The sequence below is a fragment of the Diabrotica undecimpunctata genome, chromosome 8, assembly GCF_040954645.1.
Source record: "Diabrotica undecimpunctata isolate CICGRU chromosome 8, icDiaUnde3, whole genome shotgun sequence".
NCBI classification, from domain to species: Eukaryota; Metazoa; Arthropoda; class Insecta; order Coleoptera; family Chrysomelidae; genus Diabrotica; species Diabrotica undecimpunctata.
In genome coordinates, this window is record NC_092810.1 from 89,702,663 (window position 1) to 89,717,462 (window position 14,800).

At 35.5% G+C, this 14,800-nt stretch overlaps 1 protein-coding gene across 2 annotated transcripts in view; it reads left to right on the forward strand.

The window, feature by feature from the left end:
* Positions 1–14,256, forward strand: part of LOC140447756 (protein D2-like) — a 53,476-nt gene extending 39,220 nt beyond the window's left edge. For both annotated transcript variants that reach the window (XM_072540593.1, XM_072540594.1), the window contains exons 2-3: positions 13,260–13,502; positions 13,652–14,256. In XM_072540593.1, coding sequence (XP_072396694.1) covers positions 13,260–13,502; positions 13,652–13,945 — 537 coding nt within the window. In that variant the 3' untranslated portion in view covers positions 13,946–14,256. The remainder of the gene's footprint in view (positions 1–13,259; positions 13,503–13,651) is intronic.
* The last annotated feature ends 544 nt before the right edge of the window (positions 14,257–14,800 follow it).

Below are 14,800 nucleotides of genomic sequence, written 5' to 3' on the forward strand. Positions count from 1 at the left end.
TTTTGCAGTTTCTAAAAATTTATTTCCTAGCTGAGCGCTAGGAAATGTCGGCATCCTCAGAACTTTGGTTAAGTTTTAAAAAGCACCACTACTTAAGAAAGATCCCATTTCGTAGAAAATCCACAATTTTTCTTTATAAAAGTTAAGTTATAACAATTTCTTTGACAAAAGACATAAAGTTGGACTCCACAAAAAACACATTAAAAGATTTGTTTATGGTACGGGTGTAAGAACCCTTAACCATTTGGCTGGAGTTAAGGCGGCAGACAGATATAATATGCCTCTGACCTGCTGTGAACTTGTTAGTATTGGTATATTCGTACTGGTAACTCCTTCTTTCAGTACCTATTGGTAACCAGATCTTGCTACATTTTACTAATGAGGGATGATTCCTTGGTTTTCCTTTTTTATATCTTCATCATTTAACCCGGATCTATCCACTGCTGGATATAGGTCTCCCTCAGTATTTTCCATGTATTTCTGTTTTGTGCTGTTTGCATCCAATTTTTGTCGATCCGTTTTATGTCATCAGACCATCTTGTTGGTGGACGACCTCTACTTCGATGTGCTTCTTGTCTCGGTCTCCACTGTATTATTCGCTGTGTCCATCTGTTATCCGACATTCTAGCTATGTGCCCCGCCCAGTTCCACTTAAGGGTCATAATTCTTTTTATTGCATCTGTCACTCCTGTTCTCCGTCTTATTTCCTTGTTCGTGATCCGATCCCTACGAGAAATGCCTAACATCGATCGTTCCATGGCTCTTTGGGTAACATAAATTTTATTTCTTACTTTCTTGGTTAGTGTTAATGTCTCTGCACCATATGTAAGTACTGGCAACACGCACTGATTAAAGACTTTTCTTTTAAGACACAGGCAGTTCTGATTTAAGAACATAGCTTAGCTTGCCGAATGCCACCCAAGTGAGTCCTATGCGGCGGCTTAGTTCGCACGTTTGATTATCTCTTCCTATGCGTATCTCATGTCCTAAGTACTTATATGAGGTGGTTTCTTCAATATGCATGCCATTTACTGAAATTTTTTCGCTTAACACAAGATTTGTCATGATTTTTGTTTTTGTGTGGTTGATTTTTAATCCTACTTGTAGGGAGGCTAGGTATAGTTTCTCCAGTTGCGATACTGCATCATCGATTCTGTCAGCAAAAATGCTAATAATGTTGTAAACAATTTTGGCGAAATTGTGTCTCCCTGTCGCACTCCCCGTTTTATTTTAAATACGTTGGTCTTTTTATCTGCCAGTTTCACACTTGCTGTCCCATTTTGATAGATGTATTTTATCATGTTTATATAGCGATGATCTATACGGCACTCTGTTAAGGCTTTTAACATCTTTTGATGACTTATTGTGTCGAAAGCTTTTTCGTAGTCAACAAATATCATGACTAATGGCTTGTTATATTCAACACTCTTTTCTATTAAGTTCTTAATTACTTGTAAATGATCATTCGTGCCATATCCTGCTCTAAAACCTGCTTGCTCTCTTGGCTGATAGAAATCCAACTTACTTCCTAGGCTGTTGGTAATAACTCTTGTAAATAGCTTATATACTTGTGACAACAAGCTAATGGGGCGGTAGTTTCTAAGGTCGCTGATATCTCCCTTCTTATGAAGTAAGATGATTTCCGCGTTGTTCCACTGCGTCGGTGTTATCGCTTCGCACAGACATTTATTGAACAGTTTAGCAAGTGTCAGTAAGAGCTTATTTCCTCCTAGTTTTAGGCTTTCGGTCATTATCCTGTCTTCATCTGGGGATTTATGGTTCTTCATCACCCGAAGTGCATTTTTAATTTCGTCAACAGTTATGTTCGGCATTAATTCTGAGCCTTGATTCTCTATCTTTGGTTTTTCATCAGATTCACTTGTTTCATAGAGTTGCCTGTAGAAGTCTTCCACTGTTTTCACTATTTCTTCCTTATCAGTCACAATGTCGTCTTGTTTATTTCTTAACTTATGTATGTTCTTTTTTCCTGTGGACATGTTGTGTCTTAGAACTTTCAGACTTCTATTTTTCTCTATCACCCTTGTCACCTCTCTCATGTTATGTTGCCGTATGTCTTTTTGGATTTCTTTGTTTATTGTTTTACTGAGTTGACTAAATTCTGCGTAGTTTGTGTTATACCTGTCCTTTAGCCTCCTTCTTTCTTCGATCAGATTTTTAGTGTTGAGATTTATTTTCTCATGTTTTTTCTTCATTTTAGGACAGCACAACTTCTCCGCTTCTTTAAGGGCTTTTACGATACTTTCGTTTAAAACTTCGACCTGTGTTTCGTCGTTGATTTGTTGAAAGTTATGGTCAATGATGTCACGAAAGTGGTCTATATTTTCGGGCGGGGTCCATTTACGATTGTCTGATTTTATCATTTTTGTTCGTTCATTCTTTAAATTGAACATAATTTTTGCTCGAATCAATCTGTGATCGCTTCCAATTGTAAATCTGTTTAAAACAGATACATCTTGTACAATTTCTTTTTTATTAGCAATGATAAAATCTATTTCGTTCTTTGTGAAACCGTCTGGACTTTTCCACGTCCACTTTTGTTGGGGCTTTTTTTGAAAGAATGAGTTCATAGAAAACAGATTTTCTTGGTGTAAAAAATCTACAAGCATGGTCCCTCTTTCATTTCTTTCTCCATAGCCGTAGTTTCCTAGTGCGGTTTCACTTTGGTCTTCTTTATTTCCTAGCTTAGCATTAAAATCTCCTGTTATCAGAGTATAAAACGTCTTAGTACTTTTCAGGGCTGTTCTAATATCTTCAAAGAACATTTCAATCTCTTCATCTCTGTGGCTTGTCGTTGGTGAATACACTTGTATCAATTTTAATTTATATCTCGAATTCAACTTTAAGATTAGAGTGATAACTCTCGAGCTTACACTTTATATTTTTAATATGTTTGGTACATGTCGTTTGTGTACGATAAATCCAACCCCACCATTTGATGAATTGTCTTCTCCCTTGAAATGGAATAAATGGCCAGATTTAAGAGTATATTGTTCTTCTCCTCTTCTTCTGACTTCGCTGAGACCCATTACGTCCCACTTTATTGATTTTAGCTCTTCCTCCATTTCTAACAATTTAGACTCTGATGACATTGTTCTCACATTATATGAAGCAATATGCATAGGTTGTCTATGGTAGCCTAGTTTAACCCGGGGATTCTTAGCACCCCCTACTCCGTCTTTCTTCTTTTTTATAATTTTATAACTTATTATATATATATATATATATATATATATATATATATATATATCTTATATTATCTTTTTCTTTTATAAAGAATGATCTTTTTGTTGGACTGTGTTTATTAATCTCAGCATGTTTGCATATCTAAGATCTGTAAAAGTCTCTGTTTTTGTTATAAGATTCATATCCATTTATTCTAATACTTAGTGGCCAGTTTTGTTGGTTTTAGATTTAGTTGTATCGATCCTTTTTAATTTTTCTGATAAGCCTTTTACTTATGATGTTGTCCTTCGATTGTCTATATGCGAGTGTTTCAGGATCTTCCGTGATGTGGAATATCAAATGTAAACACCTCTTCATGTTACAGTAATTACTATTTAAATAGGAAGAAGCTACAATTAAAGGTTAAAGTAAGTTTATTGACGTTTCAATTTCCACTCGGAAATCGTTCTCAAAATACAAACATTAGTAAATTACAAATTTTGTTATTTTTGTATAAATAACAAAATCACAAAATTCGGAGCGGTAAATAAAAATGGTGTCTGGAAAAGACGATACAACTTCGAACTCTATAGAATATACCAGGAACCAGATATCGTAAAACACATTAAGATAGGATGTCTGAGGTGGGTAGGCCATGTAATGCGGATGGAGCAAACCGACCCAGCTAGAAAAACGCTCCTTGATAGACCTATTGGTCAAAGAAGAAGAGAACAAGATTACTAGATAACATAGATAAAGATATGAGAAATATGGAAATACGTGCTTATGCACTGCACAGAGTCTTATAGTATTTACCAAGAATATAATGACAATGGAATCAGACTTTTAAATTTCGCAGCATCTTGGAACATAACGACAAACAGCACTACTTCTAATATAAGCATAGCATATAAATAAGACTACGTGACTATATTCAGATCAACAAACCCAAAATCAGATAGGTTACGTACTGATTGATTTAAGACATGGGGTCAAACATATTAGACTTCAGCAGTTAATGAAGAATTTTCCGATCACTCCTCATAGCCATATAGTATAGTCGGGGGTATCAGAGCACATTATATAAAACGCCCGGAAATATACAATTAAACTAAAAATAGTTATATATAAATACACTAATGCCCAAAATTAACGCACCACCTTAAATGTACCAAAAGTTTGAAGCTATTTTTCTTCTAAACGAATGATTAGATTTTAATGATGTTTTTTCCATATTATAGGCCTCTTCCTAGTAAATCAATGTATTAATGTTTTCTGAAAAATATCAACGTTTTACCCGTATACGGGGTGTAAAAATAAAGTTGTGTTTTTTCATCGTTTTTTGCAACACTCTGTGGAATTTATTAGAAATAAACGCTACATCTTATTATTATTTTGAGATAAATTTGTTCTTTCTTAAGATTTTCGTGAAAAAAATATCTCGATATCTCTTTTATCAAAGATTATACAGAACTTTAAATGTAACAAGTTTTTATCAACATTTAAAGCAAAGAAAACATTACTTACATAAACTTTATTGACATTTAATACAAATAATGCCTAAGAAAATATAACCTAAATATTCTTTAACAATTGCCATTTTCCAAAAACACTTAATAACGAGTATTTCCACCTCTACATCTAATTACTTCTTCACAGCGGCGAGGCATACTTAAAATCAAGCAGCATATTTGGTCTTGATCAATTGCATCCCAAAATTCTCTCACCATAACTTTTATGTCGTCAAGAGAGACATGAGACACAAATTCTCAGTAAAAGAAAATTATTTTCTATGTAAGGAGCAAATTAAACTACGTGGTTAGACAAAATATCTAATATACCTTTCACCTGTTAAGAAATCTCTTCGTAAAGCAACAAGGTCCGTTTGCGCTGTAAGAGATATTCTTCCCCAAACCATTACAGATCCACCATTGAATAAAGTAATAGGTCGTATATTACACTGTGCGTAGCGTTCTCTTGGCCGTCGATTAACTCTCACACTGAGCTATATAAGCAATACCACGGTTCAGCAGAGAACAACACGTACTTCCAGTCATCAACATTTCAGTCAAGGTGCTCTCTGGCAAATTGTAATCTACTTCTACAATGATTTACGTTTAAAGCTCTGACTGGTATCCTTATTTGCAGATCTTGTTCAGCGAGACGCCTTTATATAGTGTTTCTACTCATTTGAATATTATGAACATTTGTCACTTGTATTTGTGAATGTCTCATTGTGAGAAAACGTTGTCTTATAGCACGAAGCCTGCTAAGGCTTCGTGCTATAAGAGCGCTATAAGAGCCCGATATAGTCGTTTGTTTCTCGAAAACGTTGAATGACTCGTGATATTGTAGTATAAAATACCCCTAACCTCAAGCCTATTTCATGATAACTTAAACCTACAGCTTATGTAGCTTGATCAGCTAAAGTAATTGCCTAAATACATTCATCTTGGCTCAGATTTCTTGAAATTGAATGTTGAATTTTTACAATTCAATAAAGTCACGTTACGCTTTGAACGTACTTTTCTTTTTTGATAATAAAGATATCGATGATTTTTTTACGAAAATGTTACTGTTAATTTACGTAAAAATGAAACTTTTTTAAAGTATTAAGATTAAGATGTAGCATTTGCTTTAAGTAAATTCCACAGGGTGTTGCAAAATAAGATGAAAAATCAAATTTATTTTTACACCCTATATCTAGGTGAAATGTTGACACTTCACAGAAAACAATAATACGGTAATTACTTAGAAATAGGTCTGCAATGAGCAAAAGGATACACAAGAAAAATAGCTTAATAATTATGGTAGAGTTGAGGTCGGGCGTTAATTTTAGAGAGTAAAAAATCACGCAATGCTTTGAACATACTTTTCTTTTTTGATAATAAACGTATCGTAATAATTTTTTTACCAAAATGTGAAGAAAGAATGAAGCGATCATAAAATATTAATAACATGTAGCGTTTGTTTCTAATACATTCCACCGGGTGTTGCAAAATTAGATGAAAAAACGCAACTTTATTTTTACACCCTGTATATAAGTAAAACGTTGACATTTCTTAAAAAACATTAATATAGTCATTAACTAGAAATATACCTACAATGTGAAAAATAAATCATGGAAATTTAATTAAGGGTTCAGAAGAAATATAGTTTTAAAATCATGGTTCATTTTAGGTGGTGCGTTAATTTTGGAGAGTAGTATATATTATAAATAATTAGGTTGATAAATTAAACATACTGTTTTGTAAGTAGCAAAACAGCAACGGCTTTAAGCAAAACGTACAATTAGATTCATCTTTGGATTTCTCTGTCTTTATTTAAAAGACATTCAATAGGTTTTCCTATTTGTTTGCATCAATTTTGAATCCCCGTATTAGGTACTATATTGTTTTCTCTACACATGTTCTACTCCTTCCTCCACTTTAATGATATGTTCTTTAGTATTAAATTTTCAACCATTACTTTTTTGTTTTATGGTCTTAGGTCTTTAATTAGTTCACGAAACTCGTTTTGCTCTTTTCTTAACTTCTATTGGTGTATCGTTTAATTTTAACGTTAAATTTTTACTCTCTGTGCTCTGTTAAATTGTACTCTCATGACGCAGAGTAAGTACCACATTGAAAGATAGATATTTAGGTGCTTATTTAGTTTCTCTCCTGATTTGTAGAAACGACCAATAGTGGAACAATTAGGGAATAATTTTTTGGAGCTTTACAGCACCTTCGCTTATCTTTCTTATTACTGAGACTCAAAATAATTTAATGTAGTAGTAGTAGAGTAGTCGTTTATGGCCTGCGAGACTAGTGTTACGATAAATGTGACTCATAACTTAAGCTGTAAACACTTTCTGGAACTTTCCAGATAAGAGTCGAATAAATTCGTTGGCGTTCCGACCGAAGGTCAAAGAAGCGGGCAGAAACTTCTAGATGAACAAATCAGGTATAAAAACGGACGATTTGAGATTTAAAAGGACAGTCTGAAACAAGTGTCGATTAATAAATTGTTCTCGCGGCTATTTAAATTGTAACCGGTGTAAATGTCTTAAATAAATTATATAAGTGTAAATAAATTAATATTTAAGTATTTCTATGTCGATTAAATAAATAAATGTACGTAAATAAACTCGTAAAGTGTTGTAAAGTGTAAAACATTTTATAATAAATAAAGTTAATAAATTCAATTTATAAAAACAGTTCACTAGCGACAATTTATTTCTAATGCCTCACTGCTTATTTTATGCTGGAGTGCGTTGCATTCGTCAGTACTGTTCCGTCCACATGTCGAACAACAGTGAACAACGGGGTTTGAATAGTTCGCTAGTTATTTGCACTTTTGGTCTGTCAGACTCTGACTCTGCCCGACTATTCGAGTAACTTTTGTGAGTTCGACAAGTAAATTAATTTTCCTAATTTTTGGCAAAGAATAACCTACATAAAGTAAGTATTCTAATTCCTATGGTTATATATAAATATAGTAATGTTCCAGCCTTAAATTTTTTCTCTTGTTTTTCAGATTTCAGTGATGGATCCTTATCTGAAAGAAATTCAAAGATTACAACAGCTCTATGATGAAGTAGAAGAAGAAAATATTGATTTGGAAAGCGAGCCAGAATCAGACAGGTGTGAAAAAAGTAACCACAACACAGATAAAGAAGAAGAATGGGAGGAAGAATTGGAAACAGAATTGAAGGAAGGATTGAGGGAGGAACCTGCAACTTCAAAATATTTTGAAACAAATACGGAAAACCAGCGGCTCTTTTATTATGCAAAAGATGGGGTATCCTGGAGAAAACCTGCGCCTCCAAAAAATGTTCCGACAAGAAGTTCTAATTTAATTTCATACTTACCAGGTTCAAAAGGAAATGCTCGTCAAGTAGTTGATCCGTTAGAGTGTTACAAATATTTTATTGATGATAATATTCTCGAAACCATTGTACACAATACAAACATATTTATTTCTAAACTAAGAAACGATTATGTAGATCCGAATGAAGCCATACCTACAGATACTGTGAAAATAAATGCGTTAATTGATCTATTATACCTAGCTAGTGTTTTCAAAGCAAGCCGCCGAAATTGCAAAGAATTTTGGGCTACTGATGAAACACCTAGAAACATAGGAGATGAGAAACGTTTTTAACCAATTTAATCAAAAATGCAAACTTAATTACGTTCCTGGATCTTACTTAACATTAGACGAGGTGCTTTTTGCATTCCGTGGACGTTGCGGATTCCGCATGTACATCCCAAATAAGCCAGCCAAATTGTCACCTCGGGGGAACAAATAAGGGTCTAACCACCTTCTGTTATCTCCGGGTGCTCTGTAGAGGGCTTCGAATATCGCAGTCGAGAGCTCCTCTACCCAAGTCCATTTACTGGGTATGGACTTGTAAATATTTATCTTCTGATGGCTTGTCTTGAAAAAGATAAGATATTTCTTACATGACAAAGGTACAATAAGTCGAAATAAAGCATCAAGTCGTGGTCTTCTGAAGGCTTGTCTTGAAAAAGACAAGATATTTCTTACATGACAAAAATATAGGTCGAAATAAAACATCAGATTGTAGTTGAATAATATCTCAGCCACAGAGTATAATTGGAACAGTATTAAGCAGCGCCCCAAGAGTACTAAGCTCTCGGAGAGCCCGTGAGGGACTGACCTGGTTGACCGATTCATTGTAGCGTTGGTTTTGTGAGTGAGTGTTTAACTTCTGTGTTGGGTGTGTCTGATGTCCTGCTTTAGGCTTGTGCCTCTTCAGGACGTGTTTTCTTTTTTGGTGGGTGTGGCACTGGGATTTTGAGGTGTCCACTGGTGTTGCGGTGTTGTTGGTGGTTGTGCTGCTTTGCTAGTCCTGGACAATCGGGGGCGAAAGGGTTAGAAGTGAACGGTTCCTTTCAGAATATTTTTTGATCTAAAACAGAATTAGTAAATATGTGAAATTTATATGTTTATTAATTTAAAAAATCAATTTATAGTTTTGAGTGAATATCGCGGCGCGTGAGGGCAGCTGTGGACTGGTAACCTCGCAAACGACGGGGTATCGTTGTGCAATGGGATCGGAAAACCACAGAAAACCGATCCCCCCCCCCGTGTCGGTGTCAGTTCGGAAGGAACTTTCGGTATTATAATATACGGCGGTAATAGAGGGGAGTTGCCTCCTGTATGTCAATGTATTCGTCCGGGAGCTCGTTGCTGGTGAGTTCCAGCAGAATAGTGGGTAGGAATGGGAGTTTGGGTTTAGGTCGTGGTCTGAATACATTGCCGAGGGACGAGCAGGTAGTTTTTAGAATGCTTTGGGCTCTGAGGTTTTGGCCCCGGATGGTGCGAATTGTATAACTCCTGCTCAGAGAAGTAAGCCTCTCATTAATGGGCTGGATGTTCGACAGGCGATGAATGAGTGCCGAGGGATAGTCGCATCGTTTTCTGTTGAGTTTGCGTAAGATTCTCCTTTCCAGTGAGATTAGTCTATTGTTGAGGTGCTTTGGCATCACAGCACAGATGCAAGATCTGTACTCGATGACCGGTCTGATGAATGTTTTGTAAGTATGGATAAGTGTACGTGGTTGAGTGCGGCCGAATCTGCCAGTAAGAGCGTTGAGAAGTCCGAGTCGGCTCCTAACCTTACCACAGGTTTTTTCAGTGTCGTCCCTCCAGCTAAGTGTTTGAGTAAACACCACGCCGAGGTAGTCGACCTGGTTTCGGAGTCGGAGTCGTTCTCCCCATAGACTCAAATTGTGCCTTTCGGTTATGATTGGTGTAATGTATTGGCTGCGGTATGGGTGTCTGAAAAGGATCATCTGTGTTTTGTTAGGGTTAGGTGTCACTCTCCATCTCTGGCACCATTGTTCAACAAGGAGCAGATGATCTCGAGCGAACCTGAGTACGGTGTCGATGTGTGGTGTGGTAGTAAGAAGTGCCGTATCGTCTGCGTATAGTAAGGTAGTAGTATGTGTATGTCTGGGATTGGGAAAGTCGCTGTTGTATATTGTGTAAAGTATTGGTGCCAACACGGAACCCTGAGGGACTCCCGCAGTGGGAGTGAAGGATGTAGAGTATCGATCACGCTCCTTGACTGTAATCGGCCGTTGAGAGACGTATGAATGGATGAGTCTGACGAATGGAGTAGGTAGCCCGATGCTCACAAGTTTCTTGACCAGTCCCACATGCCAGACTTGGTCGAAGGCTTTTTGAACATCGAGGAAGATGCCTAGTGACAATTTGCCGTCGTTCAGACTTTGTGTGAGGTGTGTGACGATTTCAGTCAATGCCGTTTTTGTAGAGTACCCTTCTCTAAAGCCGAATTGGTAAGGTGGGATGATGTTGTGTTCTGTGGCGAAGTCTACGAGTCTTTCTTTTAGGATCCTCTCGAAGACTTTCGCCAATGAGTTCAGGAGAGATATCGGCCTGTAAGAGTGTGACCTGGTTGACCTGAAAATCGCCAATATTTATATGTGCTGTTCGAGCGATAAATAGGGATTTCCAGGTCAAGAGGCAATGGGAAAATTCGAGGCGGGGCGATGCGCATCGAAATGCGTACTAGTCCACAGACTATGGCATTCGATTACAAAATATGGCATAAAAGTGTTTTCCTAGTGGACGCCAAATGTTTTAACACTGTAAATATGAAAGTATACGTTGGAGATTAGCTTACAGGGCCATATCGCGTTAGTACTAAAACCACCGATTTAGTGGAAAGAATATGTAAGCCTGTGTTTGGACTGTCTATAAATATAACTATGAATAATTGGTTTTACGAAATTATAAAACGCATGATGGAGCAGCACAAAATTAAAATTGTTGGAACAATTCGAAAAAATAAAAGGGAGAATCCAAAGGCAATTTTCGGAATCCCAGCAGACCACAGTACTCATCTATGTTTGAATTTTCCAAATTAATTACTTTGGTGTCGTATATCCCAATGAAAAAAAGTCGTAACGCTGTTATCATCTTTGAACTATAATGACCCGATTCATGAAGATTCTGGAGATGCCCATAAGCCCAATATTATTACTTTTTATAACATTACAAAATCGGGCATTGACTCAGTCAATCAGAAATGTGCGGCTTATAACGTAGGCAGAAACACCCAAAGATGGCCAATGGTCATTTTTTATAATTTACTCAACATTGCAGGCATAAACTCTCACGTCATACATAAATGTAATGCAAATGAAAACGACCTAATTTCGGAAAGAAGATTATTTCTAGAATCAATTGGCTTAGCCTTGACAAGAGAGAACATGCTAACCAGAGCAAGAGACCATCATTTACAAAAGGATATGAGAAATATCATTTACAAAAGGATATCAGAAATATCGCCCAAAAATTAAGCGGAGTACATGCAGATCCAGCGCCTCCGAGTCCAAATATGTATATAATTTTTGTGTCAAATGCTAAAAATGGCTATGCTTAGCGCATGTTAAACCGATTTGCGAAGACTGTAATGAAAATTGAAACTAGGATTACAATTTTGTTTATTAAATGTAAGAGAAGTACATTTTTGTTAACTTTTTTAAAGATGTTGTTTATTTTATCATTGGGTTTATCATGTATTAAAAATGAAATAAAAAAAGATTGCACATATATCAAATAGTTAGTTTTATTTTAATCTTTTTATTGTACAAAATAAAAACTGGGTCTCACAGACCCCACCCGACTGTTCATGTAATTTGCATGTACTCGATTACTCAAGGGTTAACAAATAAACATTTTAATGTTGTTTGCTATTTTAGAACATATGGACTGGATATAAACACCAGCAAAACCAAGCTAATGATCATCAGCAAGGAAAATACAACTGGAGCAAATCATTAACTGGACATTAAATGTCGCATCGGAAAGGCGAAAAGTGCATTCTTGACTATGAGCTCTGTGTTCAAGACCCATGAGCTCACCTTAGAAACAAAAATAAGGCTCCTTAAATGCTACGTGTACTCAGTGCTTCTGTAGGGAGTAGAAACGTGGACATTGGAGGCGGAAACTCTATCAAAACTTCAGGCTTTTGAGCTATGGTTATACAGAAGGATCCGGAAGATACCATGGACAGACAAAGTCACCAATGAAGAAGTGCCGCGGATGATGAACACAACCGCGGATTTGGTCAACGTCATGAAGGGCCATAAAGTGCAATAATTTGGACATATAATGAGAAATCAAGGCAGATATGAGCTACTTCAATGCATTTTGCAAAGTGAAATTAAAGGAAAAAGGGCTCCAGGACGAAGAAGAATATCCTGGCTTGCTAAACTGAGAGCATGGTATAGAAAGACCTCAACACAGCTATTCCGTATAGCCACCAACAAAGTCATCATAGCCAGAATGATCAACGTTCGGAACGGACAGGCACCCTAAGAAGAAGCTATTTTAATTCATAATAGGAGATGTAGAAGGAGCTGTTTTATAATGCTTGCTTTCTTTAAACCATTCTAGTCCTGCAATGCCGTATTTAAGTAGTACAGTTAGTGTACAAAACATTAATTAAATTCAAGACAATCACATTTAAGAACACCATAATGCTCATTAGATTTCAATTGTTTAAGATAAGATAAAGAGAACTTTAACACACAGAGTAAACATTCAACGTTCAAATTTTACTCTAGAGTAAAAATTCAACGTTTACTTTAGAGTAAAAATATAACGGAGTAAAAATTTAACGTTACACTAGATTTCGTACAATGAATATGAATATATTTAATTAGTCTTTATGTCCAATACTATTTCAACGGGTTCTGTTGTTTCTGTCTCTAATTTTATTTGAATTTTTTTTTTCTAGAATATTATGCTTTCTATTAATTTTATGATATCCAATGGTATTTGTCTGTGTACAGTAAGTCTATTGCATATTGCATCTGACAGCTGTACACAATTGAAGATCGCTTCTAAGTCTACAAAACATATGTCCGACAGCTGTACACAATTGAAGACCGCTTCTAAATCTACAAAACATATGTAGATTCATTTATTTATATTTCTTTTTATTTATTTCCCCACATAATTTTAGGATTTTCCACTTATGAATCATATGTTTGCCAATATGTCTAGTCTTCAAATTAATATAATATTTGTTTTAGGCATTTAAAAGCAATAAAGTATCACCTGATGTCGTATCAGCTGTTCCAGATAAATTATTACAAGTCACTTACAAGGCAGATAAGAAAGTTGAGCTCGGAAATGAACTTACACCGACTCAAGTACTTGAACAACCCCAATTAACGTACGAAGGAGAAGATAATTCTTTTTATACATTAATTCTTACTGATCCAGATGCACCCAGCAGAAGTAATCCAAAATCGAGAGAATGGAATCATTGGCTAGTAAGTACCAAAATTGCTTTATGGTTTTTCGCATCTTTCACTTTTATACTACTTACTCGTATTATTGTTTTATCCCGTCAAGTTTCCATAGAGGTTCACTACTTTCAAATATTAATGAGGAATTGTTTTATATAAATTTCCACTTTTAGGTAGTCAACATCCCTGGATCCAAAATATCACAAGGCGAAACCATAAGCGACTATGTTGGATCAGCACCACCCAAAGGCTCGGGACTCCACAGATACGTGTTTCTATTATACAAACAACCAGAAAAACTGAAATTTGACGAGCCCAAACACGGCCCTACCGACGGAAATCGCGGAAAATTCAACACCGAAAACTTTGCTAAGAAATATAAGTTGGGTAAACCCATCGCTGGAAACTTCTTCCAAGCTCAGTGGGATGATTCTGTACCAGCTAGTCACAAAAAGCTTGGTTTTTAGTTCAATTTGAACATATTGGTCGGTTCTACAAAGTTCCACAATTAAATAACGGACAAGCATAAAAATAAAATTAATTAAGAAGCGCAGATAGCAAATATGTGTCGTTAGTTGACTAATAATTTTTTAAACTAAAATAATTAATGATCTATTACTTTAGTTGCAAGTGAAGAAGCTTTGTGAAACTGGCCATAAATACTTTTAAAGATTAGGCTACAAATTATAAAATACTTTAATGTAAATGGCTTAATTTATTTTTGTTCCGATTATATTCGGTGTAGTTAAATTGTAGGAAAATAAATATTTTTATGATTTCTGTTATTTTTATTTTATATATTAAATTTTAACCTTTTAAAGACTCCAAGATGAAGTCTACCTAATAGGAAGCTTTTTAATTTTAAATTATAATTTCAGTTCAAGATTTTGTTCATGTGTTGTGTAGTTCTTAATTGTATTTGTTCTTAAATTTTACACTTTATAATTTAACACCTAGACATCTCACATCATTAAGTTCTTTTAATTTCTAATGTTCCTCCTCAAGAACTTACATAACGCCTCTTATCCAGTCCAATACTGAACAACCAATATTTGATCGGTGATCATCATAACCTCTGAAGGTTATGCATCTACCGATATCTGTTAAGTTACGTGATTAAAATTGCTTTAAAATGGTATGTCACACACTACCACTTGTCATTTCAAAATTTTTACGAGATAATTTTTATCCTGTATGTGTTAAAGTAGATATAAACAATTTTATTTGAAAATAATTTTAGAGATCTTTTTAAAATGTAAGAAGAAATAGGGCGGTAACGGCCTAACATACTGCGACGTTTGCAGATTTACTGTGCTTCCCGT